This window comes from Ischnura elegans, chromosome 6, assembly GCF_921293095.1.
Source record: "Ischnura elegans chromosome 6, ioIscEleg1.1, whole genome shotgun sequence".
NCBI classification, from domain to species: domain Eukaryota; kingdom Metazoa; phylum Arthropoda; class Insecta; order Odonata; family Coenagrionidae; genus Ischnura; species Ischnura elegans.
The window spans coordinates 57,266,587-57,284,264 of NC_060251.1; the positions used below are offsets into that span (position 1 = coordinate 57,266,587).

The 17,678-nt window shown below is 38.4% G+C and overlaps 1 protein-coding gene across 5 annotated transcripts in view; it reads left to right on the top strand.

Annotated features, from left to right (window-relative positions):
- LOC124160746 overlaps positions 1-17,678 on the top strand; it is a 526,295-nt gene that overhangs the window by 380,204 nt on the left and 128,413 nt on the right. For all 5 annotated transcript variants that reach the window (XM_046536753.1, XM_046536748.1, XM_046536750.1 and 2 more), the window contains exon 2: positions 4,502-4,618. In XM_046536753.1, coding sequence (XP_046392709.1) covers positions 4,507-4,618 — 112 coding nt within the window. In that variant the 5' untranslated portion in view covers positions 4,502-4,506. The remainder of the gene's footprint in view (positions 1-4,501; positions 4,619-17,678) is intronic.

The window sequence follows — 17,678 nt, forward strand, 5'->3', positions numbered from 1 at the left end:
AAGCTCCATTTATGTGTGCAATAACTAAAGCTCTAGCCGTGTGGGGATATTCCGAGAAAAATTTCATTGCGTTTGTTCTCTCTCGGTTCCTGTATAGACCTAAAATCAATTTAATTAGAATGTATTCAACTGCATATACATTATGAAAGTTAAAAATTACAATTGCTAGCATGCAATTTTCCAAAGTGTAGGCCAGGTCATCGAATACATGTTTCTTTTTTTCTGTGAAGAAACACTAGAATACAGCCGTTTCTACATAATAAAAACTGCATTATGTTTTATCCACTAAAAATTTGTTATTATGCCACGATTTATTTACAATCATGTGTAATATAAGTATGGCCGAAGGATTTTCAGTTATTAATGAATGAGCTTTAGCATTTTGTACGTACTTCCATTATCCAAGGCAATTCTGCAATTTTTTAAAATATTTTATGCGACTGAATTTTTGCCGTCAGTGCTCATGTCTAGTCTAGCATGGGCATAACGTAGCTGCACGAACAAGGAGGAATATGGCCTGCATTACAAGTGACACTCTCGGCTACTTTGAATGACGTCCTGCCTTTAAGGATCCGGACATGCCTTTGCCACAAATCACGATCGGCAATTGAATCATATTCCTCATGTATGTATGCATCGCTCTTCCTTTCCGATACACACACCCCCTCCACATTTTGTGATTTTTTCCGCTTGTTAGATGAAGACTACCGACTAACAGCATATCCATCCCTCCCTATCTTCCGCGTATCCTCTCCATTAACAGCGCTAACCTTTACTCTTTGGAGGCCAAGTAAGCCAATTGCGATCGAAACGCTAGTAGTGGATCAAATCGGCGAACGTATGAAATGATTTCCAACCATTCGCTGACCCAGCGTACAGATTAATTCAATCACCATATCTCTTCCAGACCCATTTCCCACTAAACGATATCGTATTATATTATCTCGCAATTATGTTAATAATAATATTTATTATTTTTGGACAATTGTACATTAAGAACATACAGTGGCTACAGCATACAAAAGAGCTCACAAAATAAACCTTTACAAAATAATTCAAATATTTCCAAATGGAATACAGCACAACTTACAGTTCAGGACATAAAAATAAAATCTTGAACTTAATCACTCATAGCAAGAAAACCTATGTATACATAGTATACACACATACTCATCAAAATATTAAGGGTGGAACATGAATAACGATAAATACATTTACTCCAACAAATATGGCATGCAATTTCAAACAGACTTGAGGATGATACTAATTTCTTCTAACTTTTCCTCGTCCCGCCCTTCTAATGTCATGCTATGCTTGCGATTTATCTTAAATTACCGTTATAATGATCTAAGATCTTAGAATTTCCCGGCGTATCAGGTGCATAAAGGATTTTCGGGTACTCCATAGGTTACTTGGCTGCATGTCTCCTTAAGTTTCGAAAAACGGCTTGTTCCTAACCCTCATGAGTTCTTCAAAAGAGACAAATTACCCGGTGAAGAACCCGGTAATCCTTTCTTAATCACTATAATTAGTCTGTATTTCACAAAGCTGGGTCGGATGGAATTTGATCAAGACAAGATCATCCAAATAGCTTAAACATTATTGAGCGTGATGAAGTGAAAAACCTCTTATTAGTTACGTACTCCAAATCAAATGATAAAAATATATCACGTCCCTAAATATGGTACCACTAAGGATTAAATTTATATTTCCATATTTTATCATCCAAACTGTGGAATTTGGTACATGATAATAGATACTCAGCGGAAAAGTGCCGCAGTTCAAAAGCAGCTTACTTGACTTTTAGCTTTGTTACTTTTTTTGCCTATTATTACTTTATATGTGTAATAATATGTGGAACATGATATTATTTTGGTATTAGCTTACCGTGGTAATTTTTTGAGTTTTCTGCCCTTTTAATTTCTTCGTACGTGCTGCAGACTGTTTTTTTTTCTTGATGCTCTAAATAAGAAATTTTCACTTCAATGATTGTTCCTTGCTTGTCATCTGTTTTTGGTATTTTTTGTTTTTCAATTTTTATTCTATCTAATGCACGTTTTATTCATATTTTTCCCCATGTTGGCATTTATTTGTGTTTTTACACTGTTGAGAACTTTTTCCCAGAACCACGAAACTATTTTGTATTATAATCGGAGATTTAGTGCATGAGGCTTAACTTGTTATGCTTCTTTATTAGTGTGCTTGAAAAGTAATAGCACTTTCTGGAAACCTATGAAGTCGGCTATTTCCTTATCTTTATGTTTCTTTCTTCCTCCACTGGTCCTCCTTCGGTTTCTCGGAGTTTTTAAATTGAACATCCGATTGCTCCTACCGATGACGATTGCCTACCTTTAATGGCTTCAATGACTGCAACCTTGGCGGTGACTTTCAACGCAACGTTGCGTTTCCAATGTGACACAATATGCCGTCGCGGTCAAATGGGGTTGCACTTATGTCGTACGAGTTATGCTCCCGATAATAAATGGGACGAAAGAATGAAATTTCAAAGTGCAAAACTCTGTATTGCCCTTATGATTTCTCTTCAAGGCCTCGCTGGATTAGCTTCAAACGGTCAACCATAAAACATTTTAAGCGAAAAGCAAAGTGTATGCTCTGCCCAGGGGCGGTCTGGCCTGGTGCGCATGGTCGGCTATCGCTGGGGGGGCGCAACGTTCGCGTCTATCGTGAAGCGTATATGAAAGGCGTAAATAATTTAAAAAATACTATAATTAATAATTAATAGTAGCGGGCGTAACTTGGTGGAAATTCATAAGCGCAGGAATAGAAGGATAACCATGGTTACCATGTGAAAATAGCAAAGTTGTTGATCCTTCTATTCCTGCGTAAAAAATAATCATATTAGTTGAACCAATTTTTTTGTAGTTATTAAATTCTGCATTTTCATTTGTTTATTTATTTATAACGTGCACAGGGTAAAGAGATTATTTAAAAATATTAATAAAATAAGGGTGTCAGGAGATAAAAGTTAGCCTGGTGATTTTTTAAAAGGTTATTCGTAAAGGTTATTTCAGAGGTTTTTTTTAGATTTCAGTGCAGCTTCAAGGAAAAGGTTCACTGAGTAGAAAATAGAAACATAAATACTACATTATTAAATTTTATAAGCCGTGAAATTCTGTCTCCTCATATTATTTTTTTCTTACGAAATAGATATTTTTTAATTGATATTACCTAATTTTCAAGAGCCAGAATAGCGTCAAAATCCATTTATGGGCAATTTGGAAATTGTTTGTAATGGGCAATCCATTACAATCCAAATATTTTCTATAGGAGGACCCCCGAATCCCCAAGTAAGAAGGGATCCATCATGAACCCTAGACCGCCCCTGGCTCTCGTTCATAAATTTATCTCTATTGCTGGTTCTGCTAGCGTTATCGATAAAAATGGCTTATGATTTTTGCGTAGTCTTTACCATTAACTCACTTTTTGTGTCGTTTGTTGCAAAAAAAATGAATTTTCTCGATCTTATCGCGGATCTATATCACGGTTGGGAGATAGTGACGCACTTCGCTGCTCACTTTAGATCACAATAGGTAATACAAAGCTTTCCTCTCCCGTCACTTTTCATTTGATCTCTGAATACGTCACCAACTTTCTAAGAGGACAGTATTTGAATCCCTGCACTACAATACAGAGCAAGTCGATTCAGCTAACTTTTGAAACAAACATCTTTCTCAAGAAATATTCGAAGCTTCCAAAGCTATCACTTCTCTTAAAATATATGTATTACACTATCTTATATCGTTTGTTGTGCACTATGCCGACACTTATTTTACTCTAATATGGAATAATAATAAAAATGTCTGTAAATATCACAAGAATTCCCAATTACGATCATTTTAATGTAATTGGACGACACATTTAGAAACACCCATGCACAGGCGGGACTCGAACCCGCGATCATCGGTTTGGCAGGAGCCCCACCGCCACCGAGTTTAAGTTTGAATTCAAGTGCTAAAATTTGGTCACTTTTACATCAAGGAACCCGTGCAATAAGGACCCCAAAGACTAAAGTCGAAAAAGTGGTTAATATAAGGGCTGAAAAAACTCTATCCCGATGGAAAACATGAAGGTAAACCCCTACAAGCCCCTTATCGAAATTTCGGACGAAAAGGGCTTTACTTTCACTTTTTGATCGGTATTGAGGTTTTTCGGCTCCAAAATTTGTATAGTAAAACCTATCTGCGGTCCCCGTTCGTTGAACAAGAGCCCTGAGTCATCAATCCTATCGATTCCTAAAAATCAGTTCATAGAAACAAATGGCAAAAGAGTCATTTCTAATTTAATTCGTGCATTCGCATATTTTGCAAGCCATATTCAGAAACTAATGCAGTGCCAACCTGCGCAATTACATGCCCCGCGTAAAAAGGCGGATGGTGACAACACATGTATTGGCCTTCTAGAGAATCTTCTATTGTTATGTTCGTGTGGTTAATTTCCATGTCATCAATGTCGATAACATCGTTCTTCTTTTATTTTGCAGTCGCGATGCCCTCGCCCGTGGCGACGGCGACGGAGGGTTCGACAAACAGGGGTTCGGCCAACTCGCATAACCAGCCGGAATTCGACGACGTCATCGAGGACATCCTCAACCAGACTGGTGAGTACTCATCCCTCTGAGAAGCAAAATATTTCAGCAGGAGCGAGGTTTTTCTTCTGCCCATGCAACCAAAATTTAAACGGCAAAGTCCCATATCGCTAAATGGTGTGACTCCAACGATAGCGTTGGTTGACATGTGTTATTTTCAATACAGGGTGTCCGGGAGGAATCTGCAATGCATCAGGTGGTGGTAGGGGAGACAATATTAAGCATTTTTTGTCCATTATCATGGGGTCGCAACTCCTTAGTTACTGAGTTACTATGGCAAATCAAAAGGTTTTTTAGATGCACTTCGCAGTTACCTTGAAAACGGTTTTTCTTGGGTATACAGCCTTTTTGACATTTCATTCAATTCTCTTTATTTTTAAGTGCATTAAATAATCAAGGTTGTACGTAAACGTGCGATTATAACAATACTAGGTAATTGTCTGAAACAAATTTATCTCAAAACGGGTGAGATTACTCAATAGTATTCTTGATCTTTGCTCAAAGGTCTAGTTTATATTAGCTCAGAGATTAATTATTTCAAACAATTATATAATTGGATCCCACATCCCTTAGCCGCATCCATTGTATAGAGAGCTCACCTACTGAATTTACTGTTGGAGTACGTCATGTATGGAAATGTTGTTTTCCAATAAAACTGACTCTCTCGGATGGTGTGACATGTTTCAGGAGCGGGTCCAGGATTTTTTGGGGGGGCACTAGGGTCTGATAGGCAAACGATCTTCTCATACTTGAGATTAAAAACTAGATTAAAATTTCTGCACGAAATATTCTCGTTATTTTAATGTGAAATTTAAATTAAATTATTGAAACTCCGTAATAAGCAAAACAAACGCGTAATGATAAAAACATTTTGCCGATTTTTTAAGCATCTGACGAGTCCCCGTGCTCCCCTAAATCCGCCTATGACATGTTTCCATCCCATCGAAAGCTCCTCCTTTGCGATTCGATTTCAGCGCGGTTTTCATCTTATCTCCGCTCGCTAGTTTTAGTTTGCACCAATGATAACTGGCGGATATGAGCGCCTCCGTCGCGCCGATAGCTCGACATCAAAGCCCCGTAAATTCTCAGCGCCACCAGTGGTATCCCTGAAAACTATCTCGAATAGAATTCTCGTTTCGCGGGAAGATCTTACGGCTTAATCTCGTTTTCAATGCTATATACCGACCACTCACAACGTTTTTAAAGCTACTTATCCTTAGATGACTTAGTAAATAGTTGAAACATTTTAAAAGAAAATGGTTTATTTTCCATTATTATTACGGACCGAAATGGTTCGAAGTTGGCTTTTTTCTGGGTGGTGGCATTGAGAAAAAGGCGTTTAGACATACCAAATTACTTACAGACTGGTGGGAATCAATGTAAAAGATTAATATTGATTAATGGTAATTCTCGATGGGAAGCACTACGTTAATACCATATATTGTCTCAGCGCCACTAGTCGTATCCTGGAGAACTCTCTGAAATCAGTTTCTGGTTTCGTTGTGCTATTAATCCATTGTTAAAAGTAAATCTTTTGCACATTTTCTTAAAAAGCTTTCGATTGCCAGCAAAGGGCACGAATATTTCTGTAGGAAGGCTATTTCAATCTAAATTCGTCTTGTCAAAATGAAATATTTTTACAATGGTACTTTTGCGACCGATATTTTAAATTGCATTGTTGATCATCGATCTATGACTTGTTTTTAATAGCTGAAATTCCACTTTATAGTTAAATGTATTGTTCTATTTGGGGGAAAACATTTCTGTAAAATATAGATATTTAGTTAGGTATTTCGAGTCACAAAATAGAGTAGATCCTTGAGCAGCATTTAAGATTTGTAAAGGTTTTTATTGCTTTAAAATCAATCTCACTTAAGAAAAAAAAAGAAAGTACAAAAATAAAACCATCAAATAAACTCACTTACTTGTTATAAGCGCAACAAGACAATAAAACAAAAGAATTCCATTGAGCAACATTCAAAAAAAGAATTTAGGAGTGAAGTGATTCTGGAAGCCGCAAAAAGGATGAGCTAAATGTTTCGTAACATATTTCAGGTAATAAATTAATCAGGGCTACATTTTTCCTTTTTATATAAAATATTTCATACTATTATTGGTACATTTTTCATATCAATTGATTGGAATTTCATAGAACCAGTTCTTCTGCTTCGGCTGAATTAAATTATAAGTTATTGTTGACCTTTGGAAAGAAAATATGGATTTCTCTTCTCGCGGTGAAAAATAATTTACTTAAATCGAAACTTTAAGCTTGTACGTGGTGAAGGAACGTATTTTAGAAGTAGCAAAGTGTTTTTTATTGCTAATAAATTAAGTTTTGGTCATATCATAGAGTAAGTATATATACTTACTCTATGGTCATATGCTGCCATTTTTTATCATTTGTGCACTTGGTATAATAATCAGAGCGCTTGAATACTGATCCTAGAGTCCCAGATTTTATTTCCAAATGGTTACTGTCCCCCTACTCTGAACGTTAGAAATTAGCACGCCACACAAACTCACATCCAGACGATGTCCAATTGTTGAACTCCAGGGCAATGTCTACATGGAAAAAAAGAAATTTTACCATGCAAAAATTAAGGCCCAATCCAGCTTACCACAGACAAGTTAATTTCACAAGACCGTGGTAAACTGGATTACGTTTCCGGGGTGAGTTCATCTCTCATCCATCCAAGACAGTCATCGGGTCAAGTAATTGATAGGGAGACAGTGTATGAATATGAATAAATTCTTGATGAACTGGATTACGCCTTACTTTTTGCCAAATAAAATTTCTTTTTTCCGCTTAGAATCCGTCAAAGAATTTTCCCACCAGACATCGTTTGAATATTTTGTCATGCAATCATGCTGAATTTCTGAACAAATACGCCGATGGGAAACTGAGAAAAAAATTATCAGAGAGGTAAAGTATTTATCACCGATCTGTGGACGAACAAGCCGTAACTTCCTCCTTGGATAAACATCAAAATGTTTATTCATTTCTCGTCATTATTTAACAGCTTTAAACGTATTTATTTTCTTCGCTTCTAGTCTCTCGATTAGAATATTTTCATGCTAAACAGGATGAGGCCTTAACTGATAGCGTAGTAGAAATTGTTTGCTGTGTGTAATGCAATAATTCTGTAATGGAATTTGGCCGTGGACATCATCCGGATGTTTCATCTAAACTCTTTCGTGGGATATAATTTCCCATATGCGATATCTGAGACCCCTGACCTAGAGCACAATAATGTTCCTACATTATACTTGTAAATAGAGTCGTGGGAATCATCTCAAAGCCCATTTCACTGTCCGTACATGTGTATCCATACATAATATCGAGATTGAGACTTGATTTCTTAGTCTCGTTAGTTTGCATACGAAGAGGATGTGACATAAAATTTTATTAGAAACGAATTTCCACGAGGCAAATGAGCAATCGACGATTTGTCGTAGTAAAATTATCCCTTGCCCTTGAAGAAAGCTTGTTCTCTGAGCCAAATCTTCCTGTTTGTGCATGAGAAGATGGGAAACTCTTGGGATACCTTGCTTGATTTGCTCGTCGGGATTATTATGTTTACGTATTATTCCTTGCTGTATCGATTGACTCATAGCGCTATGCCGCCAGTGCAAATATAAAATTCTATTATAGATCGATAAAATATTCTCGGCCACGAGGAGTAATTGTTTATTACATCCGTGTGCATTATGAAGATAGTTAAACATAAGCCTCGCTGGCCAAACATGAGGTCGGGGGTTCGAGTCCCGCCTGGGTAAGTTTCCCCTATTCAGGGCATAGTTTTTCATTACGCGCAATCGTTGAACTTATTGAATACCCCGATATAAAATCGCCTATGAGAGCTGTATTTGGTGGTTTGGGAGTTATAATTAAAAATAATAATAATAATGCGCATCAAGTTATAAGGAATCAGATTGATATAGTAGCTATGGAGCTGGATTCCCAACGTGTAGTTCCGGGTTTGAATCCCGGCGGTGGCAAGGATTTTTCAGACTGGCCGATTCAGCTTGAGTGCTTTATGGAAGGCACTACAAGTACAGTGGAAACCAGGCTCCAGGGCGGGCTCGCAAGGTTACACTCCTGGGGCAGGGTCTATAAGCGCGAGCTTTTCACACCTGCACCCAGAAGGGGGGAGGACGGGAAGGAACAAGGAAAGGAGGCGCCGCGCCGCACAGTGGTTCAAAATCGGAAAAAGCTGGTCGAAAGTCATTTTTTCAACTTTTTTGGAGGAATTTTTGAAGGTACTATTCGTATTCTACACTATATGATCTATGATACTGGCTAGTACTACGACTATTTTGTGGCTCATTGTAGTCTGTATAAATGGTCAAACATGAGTCCTCCGGGATAAAAACGCCTGACGCGTAAAATCACTCATTTTTAAAGAAGTTCACCTTCATATAAAGAAGGTTTCAGACAATGTATGAACTTTAAAAAAATACAGAGCATAAATTAGTACCTTCGTGTACAAATACTGGTGATTTATTTTATTTCCGTAGTTTTATAGTTGGAAATAAAAATGTTTAAACTTTATGCTATTTTTACTTGAATTTTTAAATATAAATAGCAAAATCGTTTTGGGCACCTCTGAGCCCCCCGGAAATTTTGACGCGAATTAAAAGTATATAATCTATAGATTCTATATCAAAAGAAAAATCTTGCTACTATTTGCTACTTTGGCCTCAAGATGGTTTTATGTTGAACGGTGCAATGCGCTGCGGCGACAGCCGCCAGGCCGACCGGGCGGCGCGCCGCCCGGTGGCGGTATTGCTAGCACGAGAAGTTTTCCGAGGAAAGGTGCCAGGTTTCTTTCATGTTATAGTGCTACTTGGTTTGCAATACGGGATCTATTTATAATAGATTTTTCATTCCTTTAGTGCGTTTAGGGCTTTCCAGTAGCCCCAGCGTATGATATTTAGTGAGGCTCGACATTCATCAGAAATAATCTTTAGAACAGCAATAGTGACGAATATAATCGAACTTATGGCCTGTGCAACATATGTTTTAAGACTTTATGGATTTTTAACTTTCACAATATCCAGAATACCCTTTCGTCGTCACCCGTTGGGAAAGCGGACTCTTCAAATGTATTTCATAGCACGCTAATTCACTGGAAGCCGCCGCACGGTCGAAAATGATTATTATTGCCAAAAAAAAGGGTAGCGCCCGGCCGCAGTTTTATTGCTCTTCAACGAGGTTTACCTGATCTCATCTTTGTCCTTTAAGTTTGCTAAAGTGGAAGCTAAAGTGTTTAAAGTGTGCTAGGAATATTTTTCTCTCTGACTACCCTCAATGTCGCCGCATACCATCTACCAATGTGGAATAGTCAACTAAGGAGGAATTCAGATACGGAAGGGACCCAAGGCCGAAAAAAATAAAACCACCAAAGGAACGTAGGCGTGAAAAAACCCTAACCCTAAGAGTCGAACGTCGTAAATAAGATATCAGATCCTGGCAGGTCTTCGAGGTTCCGAGAACCAATGAGTGGCAATGCCTGGACGGTCCATGCCTTCTCTATCATTGCCACGATGAAAGAGAAAGGAAACGATAAGCCAGAGAAGCAGATGATAATGATACACAGAGAAAAGCATTCAGCGTCCCCCACACAGAACGCACAATCGCTAAGAAAGTACATAAATCGGGGCGTGAGTGGAAGAATATCTTCCATGAGAGTCCGCCAGACGCTGCTCTTAGAGCAAGCATCCTGGCATCAGCTGGAAAAATATTCGAAAAATACGAGCATACAAACAAAGGCAATTATGAAGCACAGAAAGAAAGCAGGCAGATATGTCTCGCCCGCGCACGCTCGAGGCATGGACTCAGAGGACTCCGACGGTGCATCGCATTCGCTGAAAGAAGGACCACGGGCATTTAAAGTCACGCCTAAGGCGTTAACAACGCATTTGCTATAGTCACAGATTCAAGAGTGAGGACAAAATTTGAGTGTGTGCGAGTTATTTTGAAATATCCTTCGTGAATTTTTCGCTTTGAGTAATATTGAGTTCAGTCGGAAATTAGTCGAACTACGTGATCGATGGAAGGGATAAAAGGGACGAACATAAATATCCTTATTTATGTGATATCCCATAGCCTTAGTCACAATATTCAGTAATTTAATTAAACTGGAAAAAAATATTAAGAGAAAAAGTTAGAATGCCTGAATGTTTGCTTTCAAACCTTGTACTTACCTCACCAAACAACTTGAAGGTCACTGATGCGAATTTCATCCACGCCTTGAGGGCATTGGCCATATTGTATTATATTTTGAATTGTTAAGCAGATTCATTAAAAAAATGAAAGTATCGTAGATTATGCATAAAATATTTAACTTAGGCTGAACAGATAAAAATTGTACAAAATTACCGTTGCTTTAAAAACGGTCAACTTTAATTGTTTACATAATTTATAAATAATATTAAATTTAACAAATAACAGTCACAGATCTTAAAAAATACCTCGATTTATTTGATGCGTATCAATCTACACTTTGAATGAATAAATGAATACAATTTCTATTTTTAACATTTAATTGTTTAAATAATAGGCCATTTAAAAACAATAATATCAAAGATACAACAAAAATAACTTCAAATTCGTATTCAGAGGACAAAATTCTTAAAGAAAGCTTCTTCATAATACAACAGTGACTACGAATAAAAGCGGTAATAATTTCGACCACCTTTTTTCGATTTTGAACCACTGTGCGCCGCCGCGATAGGAGCCCGACGACGCCTCCTGGGAGGGGATATGGAAGGAAGGGAGGGGACGAGGAATCCCGCACCGTCACAAAGGCGGGCGGGTCCTACTACTAACGAAACCAAGCTTACGCAATGAATGTTCTAACGATCTTGGAGGACCATTCTATGAGGAAGAAGGATCCAACGATCAAATCGTTAGATAGCTTAAAATACAGTACACCGTCCATCGAATTGGATATTAAGTCGTGGTTACCTTGGCGTATTTCTTCAACAGCTGGTTATTGTCGACGCCGAGTTACTCTCCGCCGTTCCCTACCCATCCTCCCTTCATAGCACAAATAATCCTTACTGTAGGACATGGTGGGTGAGGAGAGGCAGCTTCTAGATGATATATGGCGGAGATAGAGGGTATGGATACTTATCTGGAAGGGGATGTTGAAAACAGTGTTAGAAGGTAGAGTGTTGGGTAAATGAGGGAGAGGAAGGAAGAGAATATGATATTTGGATGGAATGAACGGGAGTTGGCCTTATTGTGTAATGAAGATGGAAGTACATTACATTTTTAACAAAATAACATCGTATCGAATAATCCATATTTTTCGGTATTTTTGTTAAAGTACTTTTTTTAAATGGATGTTTCCCTCGAGCCAAATAGTGAAGATAGCCATGCAAGTCTATCATGGTTGATAGGGAAACTCAAATAGTACATATAGTCTAATTTTACAGTTTTCGTTAAATCGGTATGCATATCATCTAACTTTCTTATATTACCTAATATGAAGTTTTTTGTGGTGATTTCGAGGAGTGGGTGAGGAGAAAAATGGAGAAGTTGAAATGGACGGAGAGGATGAGGAACGGTGAAGTGCTAGTGGTGGGTGGGTGAGGAGAGGCAGCTTTCAGATGACATAAGGAGACAGGAGGTATATGGATGGAGCGAGTAACGAGGGGGGAGCGGATGTTGAATACAGTGTTAGAGGGTAGAATGTTGGGTAAACGAGGGAGAGGAAGGAAGATAATAGGATTTGTAGATGGAATGAAAGGGAGGAGGCCTTACATTGAATCGAAGAGGGAATTTCATAAAAGGAGAGGAGACTACTATAATACTTTTTAAATACTCAATCGAAACCTACCGTAATTGATACAATACTTTAATGAATAAATGTCGGCCACCTCTTCCAATTACCATATCCATGACAGAGGCCTTCTGGAAAAGATGTAGTCCAATATTTGGGTTGAAACTCCTCCTCAGATTACTTAATATTTAAGGTAGGTAGAGGAGGATAAGGGTTGGGGTAGAGAAATTGGAGAGAAAACTGTCACCGACATTAGCCTACTCGGCGAAAGGAGTCGAGAGCAGTTACGCAGCGAGGGGGGGTTTTGGGGGATAAAAATCCCCCCCCCCCCCAGAGCTCAGAGAAATTTTTAAAGTTTTATCCATTTTACTTAATTGGATTGATATTACTAATAGAATAGTGTGAGGATTAATAAAATATCCCTCAGAAAGTCGTAAAACTCACTATTTCGAACCGTTTATCTTTAAAATTCCGCAATTTATTAATCTCGCACCTACCGCTTATCCTGGTGGGTATTCCATACCCCCAAACACTCCGGTATTAATTGCACCTAAACCCCCCCCCCCTCAGCCTTAATTCCTAGCTGCGCCCCTGGTCGAGTTAACCACGGCTCAACTTCCCATCCGAAGTGCGCAGTGGTGTACGGTAAATGCCATCCAATAGGCAGTCAAGCATGGATCGGGAAGTCTCTGAAAAAGGTCCATTATTGCAGGAATTTGACCCCGAGTCGACGGGGTGGATGGTCAGCTATCTAGCCACTGCAACAAACATTTACTAGAAGAATGAACTTCTCTGGGGCTCGCCATAGGGTGAGATGATCAATTATAGCCGAAGCATTGCGAATGGAGAGTTTGCAATAATGCCTCGACGTTTTGAGTTCAGACGGCTATTTGTAGCCTAGAGAATGAGCGAAAAGTCGGAATCCGAAACGTCAGCTACTCTTCATTTTCTTACCTGATGTTGGTGATATTTTCATTCGTATTTTGGATAAAAGATACAGTTTCCGGCGTAATAAGGTGGGAATCTTAACATAATTAAAGTATTAATCAATTTCCATACTTCTTCGTTTTCTATCGACACATGTTTCGGGGCATAATGCCATTTACAAGGTAACCTGGGTCAGCAGATAATAAGGAAGTGTGTAATTAGACTAGTGCTTTCATTATTTTAAATGTCACACGTATTTTCACCAGAAGGGTGTTAAAACATATATTTTTACAATCAGTATTCAGTGTTATCGACAATTAAAAATGTGTCATAAATTATTATTTTTTAAACAAGAGGAATCTTAGATTGTATTTTGCAGAATGTCGTACAATTTTTTTCTAGTAAAAATCGGCTTCGTTATTGCCTTCCCTATTCGACATTAACCTCCACTATCCTGTGCATAAGTCTTCGAAAATTGTAGTCCACTCGTGAGAACTATGCGAGTATACGAGTATTACAAGACTATTTATCGATCTATAAATCACGGAGGAGTAAACAAAAGTTGGTCGCGCGGTAATGTGCATTACTAATGCAAGGTAAACGAATGCGCGTCACGGTCGGGCGCCAGTGTCGCAAGAGGAGAGCTATGTCGGTAGATATATAAAAATTCCTCGGATTACGCGCTATCGTCTCTGCGCTAATCAAAACAATGCGGAGCGCGCTCATCACCTCTCTCCAGGCAAGCGGCCGCCCGAGGTCAGTGAATGTGGGCGCACCGCAATATCGAAGAAGCATAAATCCCGGCATCGGCGCTGAAAGCCTTCCTCGTTTCATACTACTCCTTCCGCCTTCGGGTCCCGTTGCCAAGTCTTTGCTCATGGTCAATAAACTCGAGTTACGTCGTGGATACATTGCGCCAACTTACGTCGGAATGTTCTTGTTACAGCTCTCGGAAGTGTTTGAAGGTCTTTAATCGTTCTCCTCCTCGCGAGCCGTCGAATTTCTTCAAAGAGAATGGTCCGAGAAACTAATTTTATGCCATTTTCGAGAGAGTATCAAAAATTGACTTTCTTTTGCCCTCCAAATGAAGATTGCGCTCCATCTAAGTGCATTAGGCTGGAAAACGTTCTCTCTGCTCATTTAATTCGGATCAAATAGCAGTTTCGCTAATAGTGAAAGCTATTTGATTTCGTGAATAAAAGTTGCAATCCTATATGAAAGTTTAAGCTCTCCAAAATGCACAATCTCATCTTTACTTATCTTTATTTCTTTGACTGAAACCCATGAATAAGTACTGACTCATTTTCTCTATAATCCACGTCATTTGGGCAAAACAAAATGCAACCTCCACTATACATGCTGAAAATTTTATTTTTAAATTCACATTTTTGTACTGATTCTTGTGGTGATCCTTGTCTATGAGAAAACATTTTGATTACTGATGGTATATATTTGTCATTTTGGTAAAAAAAAACAAATGGAATGTTCGCTATGCCGCAAAATTCGGAATAAAAATAGACTATCATTTGACTGCTTTTGAGCTATTAGTCATTTCATACCATAATGAAACTCAAATCACGTCAGTTGCATGAAAATGGCTCAATTTCAGGCTAAATTTGTTGGGAAAAGTGTAAAATTGATAATGGCCAAACTACGTCGGAATATTCTTGTTGCACCTCGTATGTAACCGGATGTCCTTAAAGAGGATGGTGCGGGAAACTAAGAACATTTTCATTAGAATTAAAAATATGCTCTTATAATTGTATTTCATCGACCGAAGATCATAAATATTTTTTCAGCGCAATATTTTCTGGAAACAGCGTTGAAAATCCGCATTTCATCCGAGATCACGTGATCTCCGTTGATTCTAATCGGCCGATTCCGCCGAAAGATCTTGCTTGGTAATTTCGATTGGAACATTTATCTAATATTAATTTACTTCCCTCCGAGAAGGACAATAATAAGATTTTTCAGAAGGTCAGCAACAGTCTTGATTAAATTTTTATTGCGTCTCAATAAATCTTATTTTGCGCCGCGCACTGCATCAACTGAGACCAGACTGGAACCTATCAACATACAACGACCATGTATTAAGTGAGAAAATTCGATAAATTTGAATAAGGAGATTGAGAATTTCGGAGTGCTTAAACTTTCGTGCAGGATGCTGACACTTTGTTAGCCAAATTGCGATTCAGCTTCATGCACTTAGCTGGAGCACCGCATTCCCTTGGAGGTGAATATGGCGTATTCTTCTGTCTATATTCTCCAAAGTTAACTCAAAGTAATTGTGTAATCTTTTCTCCAATCCTCAGAAAATTTACTTCAATTATTCTTTAAGAAAATTACAATCCATTGTCTCTCAATGTCATTCATGTATATCACTCGTACCAATTGCATTTTTTTCCTCTAGTGCTTTCTCAACAAACCGCCAGGAAAGCACTTTCCAATTTTGTTTCTTATTATTTATTTTTAATTTTGTTGATACACGAAAATGTTTAATGTTTTATTTTTAAATACATATTTAACTTTTAATAACGTTGTCGTTGGCAAACATTTCGTTTCTCTCTTATCAGCTAGCTTTTTCTTCTTCCTCCATAAATAATCGTCTTAAGTTTATTTCATTACGAGGTTTCTTCGCAAAATAATGCGGAAATTTTGCGTACACTTGTACAATATTCCATTAGAATCAACTCACGTGCTTTGGCACGGGATATAATTTGTTCTTGTCCCGGATGTGAGTTTGTTCAGTGGCGTCTTGAAGATATCGTCCTTGTCTCAAAACAGTAAATTTATTAATGAAAACATCTTCCTTATTTTTCTCAAAGTGTGGCTTTTGCGTCGAATTCTATGCTATGTAGGATAATATCTGGAAATTAATTAAAGGGGTTGTTATGCGACATTTCTTGGGTCACCGTACGTTTACTCAGCTCCTGATGCGTAAAATAGACTTGCATGCGACGCAGAAGCGATGTAGATATCTATTCGTCTCCCCCTACGGAAATCGCAGTAGTCTGAGTTTCTCATTTATTTTTCACAGTTAGTTATAGTTCAAAAATTAGAGGTAATTTTGAAAAGTCATGAGAGTATGTTAAGAGAGTTCGGCATTTTACGGAATTCCATCATTTAATGAGATTCTATGGAATCGATAGTGGATATTTTATTTCATAGGCACCACTTCCTTGTAGGATGCTACGTTTATCCAGTAATATTATAAGGTTAGAGAAAAGAAATTCGTATGGTATTTGTTGCCCAAATATTTGTATTATTTAATTGACACCATAAGCGATTCGACAACTTAATTTTGCTGGCTCGTCAAATGTGGATAGTGAAAGGAGAAACTGGCGGATGCTTGTAGTGGTTTATTTATTAGTTCCCTCCCCCCCAAGACGTTTAAAACACAGACGCTATATTTAATTCGGTTATAATTATTGTTGTGTATTTTGGAGCCTCAATCATTTAAGTCATGAGCCCAAATCAAGAAGACAGATTAGCCGTTAATTGGTCATTCGCTTGTCAGAGCATGAAAAAAGCATCGCCCAAGTGGGAAAGGAGCTCGAAAACTGTCTCTATCATATATGTAAATTATGAATATTTCCAATTACAATAAAGATAATAATTCGAACATTTATTGTTGTATGTTGCTTATTATCTATAAATATATAAGAGGATGTCTGTCCACTATGCTTTTCAATACCGCAGCATGGATTGCGACCAAAGTTAGTTCATAGGTGCATCCCATGCTTACAAATCACGTAGTGATACTTTCGGTTGTATGCGACGGGTCCTTCATGTCGTTTACTCATTACCGCTTATTACGTCACGTCGTAGAACCTCAGCGGTTGGACATCCTGTCGGGTAGGCACACCTATTGACACGACAAGAGGAAAAAAAATCCTCTGTGATCATGAATTCCAAGACCCAATTTTCCCACTTCTATTGGTACTATCCTTCCCAGAAGACCGTTTGCCAGTCAGACCCTTGTGACCCCTCCACCACAAAAAATCCTGGTTTCGCCCGTGGTTATTACCCAAATATTCATACCGTGCTTTTTCGATCGTCTTAACAGAATTCGTTTCAGAGCGACATGATTTCCTCGGTGACTACCTAGAGATCACGTTTTCGAACACGGACTCCCGTCCCTCGCGCATTCGAGAGGCGCATGTCGTGAAATATGGCGACCTTCGCAGGATTAATGCGGATGCTCTGAGAAGGATTCGTCAACCGTCGTGGGAACGTTTTTAAATGCAGTGGGTGTGGGGAAAACGAAGTCACTCTTGAGAGTGTGTAATCTTTTAAGTGCCTTCTCCGTATGGGGTTGATTGGATTGCATTCCCTCCAAGCGATGGAAGCGCCAC